Source organism: Kryptolebias marmoratus, linkage group LG1 (genome assembly GCF_001649575.2).
Source record: "Kryptolebias marmoratus isolate JLee-2015 linkage group LG1, ASM164957v2, whole genome shotgun sequence".
In the NCBI taxonomy this organism is placed as follows: domain Eukaryota; kingdom Metazoa; phylum Chordata; class Actinopteri; order Cyprinodontiformes; family Rivulidae; genus Kryptolebias; species Kryptolebias marmoratus.
The window spans coordinates 20,943,064-20,960,551 of record NC_051430.1 but is presented as its reverse complement, the minus strand read 5'-3'; the positions used below and the strand labels follow the sequence as shown (position 1 = coordinate 20,960,551).

General features: G+C 37.7%; 1 protein-coding gene across 3 annotated transcripts in view; it reads right to left on the bottom strand.

Moving 5' to 3' along the window:
* ccser1 (coiled-coil serine-rich protein 1) overlaps nucleotides 1-17,488 on the bottom strand; it is a 113,306-nt gene that overhangs the window by 30,820 nt on the left and 64,998 nt on the right. Inside the window, exon 11 of one of the 3 annotated variants that reach the window (XM_017413924.3) lies at nucleotides 9,517-9,565. The exons of the other annotated variants lie outside the window; for them this stretch is intronic. Within the exon in view, the coding sequence (XP_017269413.1) occupies nucleotides 9,517-9,565 (49 nt within the window). The remainder of the gene's footprint in view (nucleotides 1-9,516; nucleotides 9,566-17,488) is intronic. 3 annotated transcript variants of the gene reach the window in all.

Here is a 17,488-nt window from a genome sequence, read left to right as displayed (position 1 = left end):
AATTTGATCATTTGCCCAGCCTTGTCCTAGCTGTTCACTGGAAAATCAGAATCAGACACATTCAGACAAATTTGCCTAATATATGCTAAATGAAGGAGAACATTATTACATTCAAACAATGTTAAGCTCAGACAACGGAACAATGAAAAATAAGATAAATACTGAGCACATGGTACCATTTGAAGACACAGCATTAATATTGTCTTGATAAAAGAAAATCACAAAGAGGCCCTCCTTCTTACTTCTGTTACAGGTTTTATCTTTACTACAAATGGAGTGGAGCCTAAACAGCAGATGGCCCGGCAGCTGAATCACACTAAAACGGAAAACAAAGTTGTCTACTTTCACAGAAACAAAACATTAGTTTCCCTGAATAATTAATGTCTTTATTCGCACATAAATGCTGAATGCGTAAGATGGGGTTCAAATCATTTAAATTTAGGGACAAATTTAACTTGCAACGAGTTCTGAAGCCCAACTGTGCCAACAGGGCAATGCAATCACATTCATGAAAATCGCCCCGCATCAATCAAAATGGCCAACTTGTGTTTTCACTCAGCATGAATTACGTCAAGACAGGTAGTTAAGGCACTGAAATGACTGCTGAGTCAAATTAATTTGTTTTTATAAATCACCAAAAAAAAAAGAAGAAGAAAAAAAAAAAATCTGGCACAGCGTACACAACAAATGATAAACGCTGATTAAAAACAAGCAGGAAATGATGAGTACTATAGATATTTTAAGAACAACACAGTCACCATAACAGGGTGATCTAAATATCTTTCTGGCAACGGAGCTTGTTGATAAATGTTCCTGTGATTATTTGAGAGTCTTTTCGTTTTCCATCTATTAGTATCGTGCCTGTCAAATAGACGAAGCCACTGATCATCTGAGACTATGAAGGAATTATAAAATTACATGTTTTATTCTGTTACGGTTTAATCAATGTTCAAATCCATGAATACTGAAAATAGGGTCTCAGCTGTCTGAAGTGGCTACAGTCAATCACTGTGCTCTTTTTCTCCTCTTTTTCTGCATTCTCACACATGCTGTCAGAACCTACAGATGGAAATTGATTTCCATCTTTGGGAGAGGAGGAGGAGAGGAGATTTGGCAGATATAAGAATGCCACTTGAGAGCTCTGAGACCTACACAGAATTAGAAGGCTGTGGATTACACCCCTGAGGTCAGATTTACCATAACGAAGGTAAATCAAATGTTCAGCTGTCTTGATTAGAGAGAGAAACAGGCTAAGCAATATACGGTTAGAAAAATGATGGATAGATGGCAGATGGCACACACAAAGCTGGGCCAGTTGTGAGGTTATCACTTCCTAGAGGGCAAACAGGCCATTACATACTCTATGGCCTGCCACACTGGATCAGTCAATTACAAAAAATAATGGAATGATGAAAAAGAGCAAGATATTCACACTGATTTCCTGTCTTCTTTTTACGGTGCCCTAGACGACTGTTGAAGTTATGAAATATTGAATATAAAGCTGAAATGTAATAAAAACAAAATAATTTTTTGGGAAAGCAATATTCCGGCCCAGGATTGTAGTATGACACATCTCAGACACCCGTACCTGTTGCATTCCTCCGTCACACCATGCTGCTTACTGCTTCCAGATAAATGAAGGTGGACATGTACAGATGGGGGAAAACAAAACAAAAGAGAAGACAAAAAGATGGCATAATGATATGAATACAGTAGAATATGAGCATAAAATGCATTAAAATGAAAACAACTAAAACACAGCTCTATAAAAAGGAGGGGTGGCACACAAAGGAGCACACAAATGTGTTTGGATGGACCTGAAATCAAATGTGACTGTAAAATCTAGACAGATGAAAATATTTTTAAACACATTTTTGAATTAAGTATGACCGAGATGCATGAAAATATCTTTATGACCCGATATGACTTTAGTCTGCTTTTTTTTAAGCCTGAAACAATTCACAGATTAAATCAATATTTTCAAAATAGCAATCCACAATATTATGTTCCAAAGGAAATGTAAATTCTGCCCTTGGAGTCAGTAATTTATAACAAATAAAATGTATATCAGTTCATGTTTAGTTTCTTCTAAAGAGAAAAACAAGTTGGTTTTCCAGATAACCTTTCCACCTTTCTGGATTTTTAAAATTGTAATGGTTTAAAAATGGTAAAAAGCAATCTAAAGTAAATGAATTATCGGTTTTCATAACAGTTTTGATGTTTATGGATGTTTTAATGTAATAGATACTCGTTCTAATTTCAAACCATAGCCATCGTAATTATCTTGAATGTCCCCTAGTGACAGACGTGAAGCATGCAGTTAGAAAACAAAAGCTCTCGCCTTTGCAAAACTGCTTTAAGACAGATGATATGACAGAATATTTCATTCACACAGAAGCAAAACTCTTTGAGCAGCAATAAAGTAAATCTCAGTCAGAGAGAACATAAATGTCCTCTCATAAGGAGATAATAGCCTAAGTTACACAACAAATACGGATTTTAAAAAGCTTCTCGTGGTAAAGACGAAAAGGTAAGAAAATTGTTTCAGCAGAAATAAGGTGATCTAAAGAAGGAAGTGAGAGAGGAGAGACAGAGAGGAGCCATAAAAAGACAGCAGAACCTGGAGAGAATGCCAAAACAGTAGGAGGTCTGGAAAAGGGACACTGGAAAATCGAGCCAGATGAGAGGTGGATCAAAGAGCAAAAACCGGGGGATAAAGAGTAGAAATGTCAGTTCGGTTCAAGATTTAATAAAAAAAATAAAAAATGGCCTCAAACTTTACCGACAGTTCCTGTGTCCTCCTTCAGTATTTTAAACTCTCACAGTATAACCAGTTTTACACATAAAATTCTGCTGTTAATTCTGACAAGTGAACAACTATCCTTGCCTGTGTTGTTTCCAAACAAAAAGAAACCGTTACACAGCAGTAACTGTGTTATACAGACAGTTTAGACAAACATCATCTGTTCTCTCCTGAAAACGCTCCACGGAAAACCCGACTGCAGATGATATCCTTCCCCAGGGAGCAGGATACAAACTTTCCGTTTTACTTTACCAATACTAAATGGTTCCTCTTCAAAATTAAGATCTCTAAGACTAAAAATTAAATCCCACGACATTTAAAATAGTCATTTTAATCTTGGTCATCATCTCTATAACCTGACATTCTCTCTGCCTTAGTGAACAAAAATTGCTACTGTTATCACTGGAGATATTAAAACACTTCTGTTCAGCTTTTCACATCATTTCCAAATGCAATTATGCCTTTATTTAGTTCAGGGGTACATTTTAGTGATATCCCTTTCTTTCTTTTGTGCAACTTCCTTTTACTGAACAAGAACAAAATTATCTTGACTATATTTTCATCAGGTCAAACGTGCATAATCTCCAACATGTCAGATAAAGTTAGACTACATTTTTCTATAATTACATTTATAAATACACAGTTTTTCTCTGTGCTGATAATCTACTCTCAAATAAGAACTGATTAAAGTTTGTGCTAAAACTTAACAGTGAGAAGAAAAAAAAGTCTAGAAAATGAAGAAATTCAAACTTCATTCACACATTAAGAGCTACAGATTATCCAATGAGGATGGGAGGTATGACCTAAAGTTGATTTTGTGGTGAAGGCAGCACAGTAAAAACAAAAATAAGCCAATAAATTTGCTTCCAGAGAGAAGCACACATGCTCCAAGTAAGTCATTTAATAATCAAAAAAAAAAAAATAATTGACTTTCTGTTGTTCAAAAACCAAAAGCTAAAATGATCGGGAAGAGTGATGGATCTTGACATGCATTTTAAAAATGTTAATCTTTTTTAGGATTCGCTTAAAGACAGGACAATACACACAAATATGGTGCTTGATACTGAAAACCGAGGGGGGATGAGTTGGCAGAAGCAGGAGAGAGGGAGAAGCTAATGTAGAAAACAAAGAATGAGAGAAATGAGGCCACACAGGTGCTGGAATATGAGGGGACAAAGGGCACGACAACATTTAAAAAGAGAGGAGAAAGAGCCAAGAGGGTCTCTGTTATTAAAGGCAGTGTTTTTACACAAGGTCAGCACTTGAGCAGGATTACATGAGTGAACTCTGCAAACTTCACAACTTGTCTTGCTTTTATTTGTCTGTCATCACTGATTGTCTAACTGACTTCCCCTTTCTTTCTGTTGGATTTTCTTAATTTTCTTCCCACTCCATCTTTACTTTCTTACTGTGGTAAATTTAGATCCAACACCTCGTCTCTTTATGTCTGAAGCTGGGTCCTTCCCCTTTGCTCTCTTCAACCTCGAGTTTCGTAATTGCCTTTTGATCTGTTTTTTTATTTACCACTGCAACTCTTTAACCAGTTATTAATGAAAAATAAAAATAAATTAAAAATTGAGTCTCCAGCACAGCGTTATCAACAACTGTTTTTTGTAGTGTTTTTCATTCGCGTTTTCCTGAAAAATGTCTTGTTTTCCTTTTTTTTTTTTTCCACCCTCACAAGCCCCCATCCTTTCTTGTGACTTTGCCTCCTTTATCACTCTTCTCCAAGGCCTTCTCAAAGCCACATCTTTTCATTTTTAACATTTTGTATCCTTCCCCTTCTCCTTCTCCCCTCCTCTCCTTCTGTCCCGACTCCGACCCTACTCCGGTGTACCCACTGTCATTGTTCAGATAATTATTTATTAACGTGTTTATGTCACTGGTGTCCCTATCTGTCTGTTGCTGCCATCTGTGCCCAGTTAGGTGCCTGCCTCCCTGTGCCGCTATGTCCTGCCTGTAGGGGAAAATAAAGCCGTACACGGGGGCGCAAATCAGAGACTACCTCACAGACACGGACGCGCAAGCCACACACATGCACACACTGTGCTGACAATCCCCACACTCCACCTGTGCTGCCCCTGGGGCTAGGTGGGGTTAGAAGGGATGAGAGGCGCGCAGCAGTGGCCACCACAGTCCCTTCTGTCCTGTCCTGTTTGCTTTGTTCTCTCTGTCAGCGCTACATATAAAAGAAAGCAGTAGCAGCAGCAGTTTTACCTTGACAAAGTTATGTAGAGGACGCAGTAAAGCACAGTGAAGGCAAATGAGAGAAGTAACTGTGGATGCCACAGAGTGGTTCATCAAGCTTTAAGGGTCAAATCCTGATTTGGGCTTGAAGAAATTTATCGTTCATTGTCATGTGAAGGGATGTTTTATTGAAAAGAACATATGGCATCATGACGTACCCCATGCTAATGTATCCTGAACTCAATCCTGAAAGATTTAGGCATTTGCCTGAGGGCCTTATACAACATGTTGTAATATGACAGGGCAAACAGTAGGCAAACAGTAAAAAAAAGAAAAGAAATATGAAGAGATAAATGAGGTAACAAGGAAAGAAGAGGGTCGTAAAAAGAAGGACTCGGGGAAAGCCAGCAGGACTGTAGGGGGATTGTGATCATGCATTCTGGATCTCAATAAATAAACAGGACAAATATTCTCCATCTCTTCTCCTCCTTCTTAGCTTGTCTCACAAGTCATTCCAAGTCCCCTGTTATCCATTCCCTCAACATGATCCCTGTTTTGTTGGCTTCTTCACGTCTTGGCACGCCATCCTTCTCATCTCTTCTGCACCACACTGCAGCTTTAATTTTCTCTTTTTTTGCTCAGATTTTCTTTACATTGCCCACTTCTCTCAAACTACTTTTCTCTACCTTACTTCACGTCTCTTGGTGTCCATGTGCATGAGTGTTACGTTCTCTTGGAGTAGAAAACTGGAAGGTATAGGCTGCCAGAGGAGGTCCTCGTGGTGGCCTCTATCAAGGAGTCGAGAGGAGTGTGGGTACTTCCTCGGGGAGTGTTCCTCATTAGCGTGAATGGTAAACAAGAGAGCATGTACAAACTGTGTGTACATGTGTCTGTTTGAGTGCCTCTGTCTATAATTAGGAGTCACAGTGAGTAGTGCGGTGGATCACAGTTAGATAAGTGCTATGGCAGCTAGCCAGCATAGAAGGAAGTCTCATGCAAGCACACACACACACCCACACGCACACACACAGCTCCCACTTCTTTGGATCTGGTATGACAGTACAGTGTGTTTGTTGGAGATGATTTGGCTTCACTCTCCCCTGAAAAGTACCACCTGCAGATGGCAGGGGCTGGCCGGATGCATCCAGTGCTGCTTTGAAAATACATATCTCTGCCTGGAAACCACATCCACAAATGCACACACCCACACACCTGTACTTTCTCATCTGCCTGTCTAATGCAGTCAACAAGGGAATCACAATGGGTGCCTAAAATAGAGAATCTAAGATGTGATACAGTCAGAAAAACTAATTTCAGAGAATAGTTCTTGCCCTCTTTCAACCCCAGGACATTGTATAAGTAAGTACAATACACACACACACAGACACACGCACACAACACTTCTCCAACCAGCAACCTCAACCTGAGTAAAGAAATATTTCATCTCAGTATGACTGCCACCGGGCAGGCTTGAATACCAGAACACACACTTGCATAGACATAGACACACACTGAGCAAGATGGTCTTTCTATCAGTCCCTCCACCCGCTACTCCTTCCCACTATGTCAGTATCAGTGGACCACCTGTACCACACACATGTATATTAACCAAACTACTTGCTCTGCTACCTGCAGATGGATGCTTCACAAGGCACTTAATCACAGGCAGTCAGTGCATTTACAATTCAAATAAATTCTTAGAGACCCTGGTATGCTTGGAGAGTCTCGTGCCAGGCCCTTATGGTGCACTGCGATAGACTTCTTCCAAAGACAGGAGAATGTATACAGCGTCTTTGACATTTAGGAGTCATAGGCTTCGGGTTTTATCACACAGTGCCATATTGCTTTTTATTTGAGAGATAAAAACTCCAATTTTCTTGAAATTTAAAGAGACATCAGTGTTGTGAATAAGAAAAGCACCACAGAGGATTGCCTCTGCAAACACAGACCTAAAATAAACACCTCTACAACACAAATAACTTCTTTCCGAAGAAAGAAGAAGCACAGAAAGGTTTTGCAGCAAGTGACTGATTTAAGCTGCCCAGAAAATTTGGTACCTATCAACAGAGGATCAAAGATGTTGGGGAGGTTTTCTTTACACAGCCCAAAAGATACTGCCAAACAAAACTACCCCAAGCACAGTCTGTTCATCTTGCTATCATCTGACAAGCAATACAGAAGCATTGCAGCCTTACTACTATATAGTTCCTTTCCTCAAGCTACAAAACTACTAAATTCATAACAATACTCCATGTTTTCTGACTGGCAAATAATTCCTTTATATATATATTGTGAGCACCCTAAAAAGGAACTACTGTCTTAGATAGACTAGAAAATGACAATCTTCAACTAAAAAAAATGTCATTAGCATTGTTACAGAATAAAAGAATTGTTTTGTATGTTGATGTAAAATGCATGAGAAAATGATTGTCTAATTTTGCCAGAAGCATCTGGTGGACGTTTTAGGAACTGCATCTAGATGAATTTCTAGGTTTAGTCCACAGGAATGGAGGCTGACACTTGTTTTCACCATCATAAATTTAAAAAAAAGTTTAGCTCATTAATGTTCACTGCAGTCCAACAGGTCCAGAAGTTACTAAAATTCTAACAGCACATTACTGTCAGGATTAACAGCTTAATGAGCTAAAAGAATCACTGGCACACACAGACACACATTAAAACGCAAGCACAAAGATGACATTTTTCCTACTTGGATGTTTGTGTAAAAATAAGTCAACTTCACCCACACACTGAGACAAACAAGCATACATTTATCACAGGCAAAAAAGTGCATAGGTGCCCTTGCGTAAATGGAGCAAACAAATGGCACTCTAATGGCTCTTACTGTCTTTTTATGCTTTAATCTTCAACACAGGGGTCATTGTTTCCAGAAGCACATGTGTGCCCATACACTCACACCCACACAACACAACATGCACCAAAAAAGGTCCTTTGTAATTTATGTTTGCCTTTGGATGTTCCTTCTGTGTTAAAACATCAGACTCTCTGTGCATGTATTGTATTAACATCTATTTATGAATGCATGTGAGATACTTTTATGTGAGTGAGGCTGAATGGAAGGTGGGGGGAAGAGGAAGAAGCTGGTCGGGGTAAGATCAAAGGTCAAAAAATGGGATTACAATTCAAAGTGCAATGAGAGACAAAGGTATGGCTTCTATATCAACAGGAGAGGGAAGGCTGGTACACTGCATTCACACACTGGTGATCTGAATCCGACAGCATGCTGGACTACAATCCAGTACAGTGCAGGTAGGAAGGCAGGGAGGACACATTTAATAAGTACAGTTTGCTTCTTTTTCCTCCCTGAAGGCATTTTTTCACTTCAGGAATTTTCTAAAATCCTCTTTGACATAATATTTTCTGTGGAGTATTTCACACTGCAGTGTTAAAAATAATGTCTTTAAAGAACTAAATGTAGAGTTATAATGAAATCAAGTTTGAATGTTTTTTTTTTCTTCTTCTTTTTCAGTAATTTTAGTTAGTTTGGTGCCATGCTGTTAAGATGGCTGTTTTTACAGCACATCTTACATAGTAGTAATAAAATGTAAACAACAAGGACGAAATACATGTTTTCAATCTTTCAAATTGGCTAAAATCTTGATTTGGCATTTAAACACTTGAATGCCCTGTGCGCCTAGAGATGTTGAATGAACTGCACATTGTTCAATATCTAGAACCCTATTATTAGTCACAATCGTTGGCCTATGACAAAAATGATCTGCAGCACTGAATTGCAATAGAAGACAATTTATCTGCACCAACGTCTAATGCTTGATAGTTTCTTTTTTATTCTCTTCTCTGACATAGACCACAGAAAATATTACACTGGCTTTTGCAACGGACAGAGATGTTTTGTTACTGTGACTTTACCAACAAACAAACAAAACAAAACAAAACAAAAAAAAGATGTTGGAGCCAAGATTTTTCTGGGTCACCATCCCTTTGGGTAGGATGAGCTCGGTTGGGTACATTTGGGTACATTAGGCAGCATTCTTGTCTACAATACAGGACAAAGCAGTGCAGGTGGCATAACACACAGGATCTCCATTCTAGGACTTGATTTATGCTAAAGACTGGCTCAGAATTTTACTTCACATAATCAGCATTCATCAACATCCATCTATCTGAATATGAACAAATTTTTGTCCTGAACCAAGTGTAAAGTGTAAACACTTAATGTATCGTACTTGTTTTCAACAGCAATCTTTTGCTTATTTCTCACTTCAGATTATTAAATAAACTATATGAAACTAAAGTATTACCTTATTTAATGGTTTCAAAAACTTTCATCCGTTCTTATTGCAAAAAACATATGACATAAGAAGTGTATTAGCTGATTTGTGAAGTAAAACAACTGCAGACCTGAGTCTAATCAGCCTTGATTAGACCTGCAGGTTAATCAAGCCTTAGTACCAAGACCCCCTGTTCAATAACCTATTACATCGAGGGAGACCACTACAAGACAGTCACGTCCAGTCAGGTGATATCAGAACAGAGACACTCACTTAGTTGTCTCCTTGATGACAAAGTGGCGCTCCCATGCGCCTTGACGCCCTGGAAATAAAAGACATGTTGACACATAAAGTAGCCCGTAAAAATTAAAAAAATATATGTTAATAAAAAAGAAGGAAATGGAGACAATAAGCTTTTTTACGTTAGGAAGAGGGAAAGAAAACTTTGCACAGTAATCACAATTTATCATCCAAAACTGCACAATTTATTTTTCAATATAAATAAATCAAAATCCTGAGAAATATCCAACTATTAGTACAACAATCAAAGAGCACACAAAATGTCAGTGTTAAAAAGTAGCCGTTTAAAGTTGGTGCTCTCCAGTATTGCATAGTCTTAACTTATCCTTCATTTACTCACAGTTTACACAACTGCGCTAAATCTGGAAACCTACTGCTTTCCTAAAGAATAAAACGAAAAAACGAAAATTGAACTGACGACACACTTGTCTCTCCTATACTAATTAACCGTGCAAAGTATCACATGACAGTAACACTAGTTCCGATGAGCAGAAAGAAATAAAGCTCACGAAACCACAGCAAAGGTTTAAAAATACAGTCGGTTTGTTCTTCATTTTCCCACACAGAGACATGCTTCCTGACAAAGACTTTTTTTTTTTTTACCAATTCAACAATACTGTGCTTTGAAGTCACAAGACAAAGGCCCAACTTTTGGGCAACTGTTAACATATTTGGCCCCCAAAAAACAAACAAAACAGCCAACCCAGGGTAATTTTCTCTGCATAACATACATTCTCCTAATAAATGTTGTTCCAGCTGGCAGCGATCTATTTATATTACAAATTATTTTAAATGTACAAACTAAAACTAAAACATCAGAAGAAGAGTAATGTACTCTTTATTCCAATTTAAGGTATCAAAAAAATCCCCATTTCTATTTAAATGTACATTTCAAATTATGCTATTGAACAGAATAATCTATTTAGAACAGTCCAAGACGCTTTCTCCATTTTGCGTATTGCATATTAATGGGCCATATTAATAGGTTCTTGAGCTGCAGGTGAGCCACATTAATGTGAAGCTGCTTTGTAAAACCAATGTTATGTAATCTTGTGTGAACAACACTTTGGACTGCAAATCAGATCTTAATGGCTTCAGTAATGTGTTAGTTTTGTTATAAGTGATGTTAAATAGTAGTCTGTTCTTTTTCTTTTACTGCATTACTGCATCAAGGCTTTTTAAGGAACTGTACTTAAAGAAATGTTTCAGTTGGGGTTTTTATAAGTTAGACGCTGACTTTCATGGCAGGTTTTCTTTAGAAGAGCTGTAATACACAAAGATAAACACAACTTTAAAGAAAAATACACAAGAATGGAGAGATGAGGGTTAACAGAAGGTAGTGAGAAATGATATTAGAGGATGAGCAGGGAGAAAAAGGGCAAAGTCAGGGTGAAAGAGTAACAGTAATAAAAGCAGCGTGTGAGCAGAGTCTTATACAGGTGAATGGTTGATTATGATGATCAGAAAGAAGAAAGCTGGAGTGAAATGAAGTGAAACGATATTAAGAAATTATTAAGTAAAAGTGCAAAAACAGGTCATGGCAGTGGAAGAAAGGCAGGAAAAAAACAACATTAGGAAGATCAGCACAGAGTCCAAAAGCAATAAGAATGACAGGCAAAGGAGAAGGATGAATATGAGATGGGGGGGGAAAAGGTGGTCTGGGCCATGTCTAGAGAACGGATAAAAAATATGAAGAGGGAAAAAGATCAAACAAACAAAAAAAATGATCAATGGATATTGGATAGGCTGAAAGCAAGAAAATCAAAAAGCAGCTGCAATTTCTTTTTCTTTTTTTTTTTGCAAAAGGGCAGAAGACAAAAAATTTATTAAAATCTCTATAAGGGGTAAAAGCTGGAAGGACAAGAAGTCCAAGCAAAATGCAGACAAATGTAAAAAATTCTATGTAGGGCAGAAAAGTTCATCTCAACCCCCTCCTCTGTCTTCTATCTTTCTTTTTAATTTGTATCCCGAGCAGCACCATTACTCAGTGAGGACCAGGCTGTACAAAATGATCTAGTTTACAAGAATAGGAGTGGAAGACCTACATAGTCACACACTCAGCGCCGGACCCGTCCATCCCTCTTCTGAAACTGGAACAGATGTGGTGAGCACTGATGATGCAGACTCATATCGCGCTGTACATATTGATTCAGGGTTCCCGGCCCCAGAAAGATAGCTTGAAGCATTTATTACAGATGCTCTCGCGTAACAGAACGGTTGCTGAACATGATCTGTGTCAACACTTTACACAGCAGTAATGAGTGGACACAAGTCAAGGTGTACTAGAACAAAGACTTTTTTCAAAGACTCAATGGATCAATAACTCTGGACAAAAGACATCACCGGAGCAAAAGCAAAGAGAAAGAATCAATGAATGTTTGGCTTGTTTTATACAAGTGTAGGAGAACTAATTTTACATGGATAAAAAGGGACGTGCTAATAAGTGCTATAAATGCAACTGACAAGGATTGTTTACGAAAGTGATTAACTGATAAAGAGCTTTGTAGAGAACAGAAAAAGCTGTTTTTTTAACAATGTTGTTCAAAACTATAAGTAAATCACACAAGATAAATACAAATTCAGGTTTGTTGGCAGAAGTTGGTGATTGTTACTGTATAAACCTTAAGGAAGTAATATAATTTCAAGATGGAAGAAAATCAAAAAAATGGTGACAGCAAATGGTGGTAACATTTTATTTGGGTTTCTTCGACAATCACTCAATAAAAGGCCTGCCTTATCTTAAAAAAAAGTTTTTCAAAATTAAATGATAATGACTTGAGGATGGTTGTTTGTAGCAAAGCTTGAGCATCTTCTGGGCTACAGCATAACAGCAGAAGAAGAAAAAAAAGGAAGTCTGCTTTATTTAAGTCACCAGATTACTGAGTATTAATTGATTGATGGTTTTAAACAAAAAAAAAATCTGTGTAGCAAGCAAGAGTTTAATACCAATGACTTGATCCATCTTAAGGTTTTCTTCAAGTGAGACTGGACTTTCTTTAGTTTAGTGTCTAAACATCAGGATTTTCTTAATTTAATTGTTTTCTCTGAGGCAGCTTTAAAAGTGTGTTCCCCTCACAAACAAAATAAGAAAGTAGAGTAAACCTGGTCCTTGCTTTGAGATTTCTATCTCAACTTCACTCTTCAGGGTCAAACAAGTACATATCTAAATGTAATCTGTGAGTGTCGGAAATCATGGAAAACAGCCATATTGAACAAGAAAAATGAAGTATACTGACAAAGATAAAATTGTTCACACACTAAATTCAAATTGTATAAAATAACCTTTTTTGCATTCAGCAAGAAAACTATTATTATTACTAATTATTGTTGCATTGTTGCATATTTTCATATTTACATTCCAACAATTGTTGATGTGAATGTGGACTCTGTTTTGGCTACTTTGAATGAAAAATGACACAATGTTTAGCTCAAAGTATTCCTCCTCTACATAAATATTATTGTCATGTCTTTACCATCTCTTTTAAAATAGTGAGAGGCAAAGAGGGTAAAATCTGCATAATCAACTAAAATGTTTCACTATTCAAATATGATAGCCCACATGGAGACGATGAATGAGTCACAACTATCCCTCCGCTCGTCTTACTCCTTTCAGAGGAAGAGGAGGAATGGGAAAAGGGGCAGCTACAAAGCAGGAGGAAGAAAAGGGGAAAGAAATGGGAGGGAAAGAAGTTGCATAAATCTACTGAGTATAGAAAGCAACAGAAGAAGAGCACCGAAGAAAGGAAAAAGTGAAAAGGGGAACAAGACTGAGCTCACCACCAAGAGCTTTTGATTCCCCGCATAAAACATTTCGTTTAAGAATGCCCATGAAATTAGCTTGCCGAAAGAAAGCCGTCTCAATCGATTCAATCCCATCTATAAAAAAAAATATATATATAAAAAAATTCAAACAACTGCTCTACCTTCAACTCTTAAGAGGCTCTAAGGGACATAAAATAGCTTCTCGCCTTTTCTCTCAAACCCCCTCTTTTTATACTCTCTCAGTTTCCCTTTCAGCTTACTTGCCAATTCTGTTTTTGGCACAGCCTCAACAAAGCACCATAGCTGGAAGAATAAAAAGTATAAAAAACAAAATGGGGTTGGTTCAGACTTTTCAGTTGTGTATCTGAGGCTTCATTGGTGGCATTCTTGAGCAGATGGCAATCTTGGCACATTAACGTTCTTAGTTACAACACAAGTTACTTTACAAAATTATCTTTCACTATGTAACTGCATTTCACACATTATATTTATTTACTTTTGAAGACTGAAAATTTATTTAGTTACACTGTTGCTTTTACATTTATTTTCTACGGTCCAACTTTAGACCAAAAACTGTTATACTCTAAGTATTCAGCTTAAGGCCTGAACTAATATGTAGTACACCAAAAGGTCCTGTCCTTTTCTCTAATGCATGTTTTCGATTAATCCATGTATATCAAGGACAGGAATTACTTTAGGTTTAATGGAGAGTACAAGAAAAATGATACATGGAGAGAAGCAAATTATTTGTGACAGCTTTTAACGGTCAACTGTAGGAAGATAACACGATGAACTAAAAGGTTTTCATTTACCTGGGCTGAAAATGTAAGAAAACATTAATGTGAAAGAACAACCTGGCCTATTACTCAGGAAACAGCAGCACATTCCATCAGTTTAAGTAATGTTTACTCTTCTGAGCTTCAAAAAAAAAAAAAAAAAAAACTTTGCAAGACATAAAGTGGTACTGTAAATTAAAAATAAATAAATAATAAAACTCTGTCGAGAGTTGGCCTACGGATGAAACTGTGTGGGGCAGAGTTTGGCAGAAGCCGTGCCTAGGACACAGTGTCCCATGCAGGAAAACCAGGGCAGAAGTATCCCTGATGAATTCCAGAAGCCATGAAAACCTGGAAGAAAAATGGGGAGGAAAGAAGAGAAGAAGAGAGAGCTTCTAGGCTAACTTTGCACTCTTTAGGACCACTGAACGAAAACAGGTGAGGAAAGTGAGGAAAAGTAAGAGGACGTTCTAGAAAACAAAAAAAAAAAATGGAGATTTGTTGGAGGGAGAACGAATGAGGGAGCTGGTCGACCCTGAGAAGTGGTGGAAGTGGTAGAAATAGCTGCCCCACTTGTAGACACACTTTTTGTTGCTAACTGACTGTCCTTGATGCACTGGGGTAGCTAACCTATATAGGCTTGCTCCATGCCGCAACATCTTCCCACAAACTCACACTGAGTCTTTATCTCTCTCCTTTCGTGCACACAAGTACACACACGGGGCGGAGGCTAAAAATCAGGCCGCACATGCTGGAAGCCACTGCTGAGTTAAGTCACCTGCGCTGCTAGCCTAGCTGGCTAGCGGGCAGCCAGCTGCTCCTCTAATTAAGAGCCCTTCTTCCAGAGGGTCCCACATATGGAGGCCTCTATAGCTCAGTGATGGTGTTACAATAGGCAGTAAAACCATACACGTAAATATGGGCAAGACTTCTTCAACCTGAATGTACTGAATTTTAAAGAAAGGGTTACTGTGGTTCTCTGCCTACAACAATCCATCCAACATATATCTCCAACACAGTGATGAGCAAGTTCAGGAGATTTATGACTGCTGGGATAGCTACTTTTAAACAGCTCTAATGAATATCAGGAATGCTCACATTACAGTTTTCTACCTGCAGAGCAGATGAGACATTTAGCACTCAATCAAACCACTTCACCACAGAGAGGGGATATAATTGATTAGATCTTTTGAGTTTAAATTTCTTTTAATATGCACTCAATTGGTGGAATGGAGGCAAAGCGCATTATTCACTTTGTGGTGGTCCCGGTGAGGCAAATCAAGGTAATTGTCAGAAATTAGTTTTAATGGCATTTATTCTAATTAATCAGAATGTCAAAAAAAAAAAAAACAGAACTGAGGGTATCAAATAAAATAAAAAAACAACAACTTTATAATCTGTAACCTGTTCACACACAGCCAATTCTTCCTCTGGGTTCTTAGCCCAGGAAAAAAAATAAAAAACATGCCAGCAAACAATAGGTGACAAAGTAGATAGCCTTAATTCATGATGAGAAAACAGTATGACCAAACTAATATGTAAACTGTTGTGTATAGATAAAGCTTAGAAACACATAAAACATGTATAAAAACATAATAAGGGAGTTATATTCTCAGCGGCATAAATGTGGAATGTTAAATGTAGCTCATTTAACAGAAGTTGCTTTGACACAACCGCATTTTATTGATTTTACTGTCTGAGGCCAAGACTAATGGCTGCCTCACAAAAAGACTCAGACAGTGACAAACACATGGACATGCATATAAATTTTCACACTAATTAGTCCACACAGACTCCCACACTTTTGCTAATTTTAGCCTCCAGTACCAACAGTCATGCTACAATGTCCAGCGTTTCTTTCAGACTACATAAGAAACGCATAAGTTGTTGCTGCCACAAGGAGAACAATCCAGACAGAAAGTGTGTAGAAGATGGTGTGTGCAAATGCAAAAAAAAAAAAAAAAAAGGTGAGTAGCAGAAGAAAAAAAGAGGCATACTAAAAGAAACAACAGGTAGGACAAATGATAACTGGTGTGATAAAATTACAGGATTCAGACCTGTAACTTTATCTTTATGTATGAATAAAGAGGCTTTCTTTATGCACAGTAAGAAGTTCCCTTGTTTGCACCTGCTTTGGTGGCTTCTTGTGCATCACAGAAGAAGCAGGGGGAGTGTCGCGAGCAATCATGCATTGCACTGCAATTTTGGAGTCAAGATTCACTCCGTCTTGCTGTTAGGAGCTTTATGTGAAAGGCATTTTAGATTTTACATAAACAGAAATGTCTACATTTCTAAAACATGCTGGTTGAAATTGTCCGTTTTGTTTTTGTTTGCTTTCTTCTAATATTTGGCATTTTACCTGTAAGTTTGTTGGAAAAAATGGCTTTTTGTAGTGTTACTTTATAACAAAGCTCATAAAAATTGCATCCATTTATTATTACATCTACATCTGACATTCAAGCTTGTATGTATTTGTTCTGTAGACTCAAAATTTGTGGGGTTCATGTTGGTGAAGCACAGGTGCATACACCAGTCTCTGTGCTCCTCTGTGATTTGATGTCTTTATCAAATCTTGTCCTGTTACCACAGGGATGTTTCAAAAAAAAAAAAAAAACCACACACACAAACTTGACATATTTAATTGGTCCTAAAAACTTCAATACTGAACACAGGATTCAGGCTCATCAAATGAATATCATTCACTAGATTTTTGACTTAAAGTCATTTCAATATGTTGTAATGGGACTGATAGGATAATTGTGAAAAAGACCATTAAATGCATTATTAGACCATTTGTTTTTAATCGGTCACTTTAGTGTGGCATAGTTCCAGAAACAAAAAAAAAAATACAAATGGAAAAGGTAATTCTTTTTTACAAAAATAATGACAAGGTCATTATGATTACAGACCAGAGCCGTTGGTTCTGCAGTTTTTAAATTATTTGACAACTGGCTGACGCAAGAACTGAATTGTTGTATTGAAAAAAAAAATTAAAAAGTTCAGTCAGAAACAGAATGGATTTGGAGCAAATAGATCTTCATCTTTTACAATACTTGAATTAATCAGAAAAGTTACAGCACCAATTGAGAGAAAGCAGCACACAGTGAGGTTATATATCGAATTAAAAAGGTATTACGCTCAAAATGATCGACTTATGGACCACTTGATAGTAAAGATTCTGAGCTTGAAGAAATGAAATGTTGGGCTCTGTTTTATATATACATATATATCCATCCATCCATCCATCCTCTTCCGCTTATCCGGGGTCGGGTCGCGGGGGCAGCAGCCTAAGCAGGGAGACCCAGACTTCCCTCTCCCCAGCCACTTGGGCCAGCTCCTCCGGGGGAATCCCAAGGCGTTCCCAGGCCAGCCGAGAAACATAGTCCCTCCAGCGTGTCCTGGGTCTT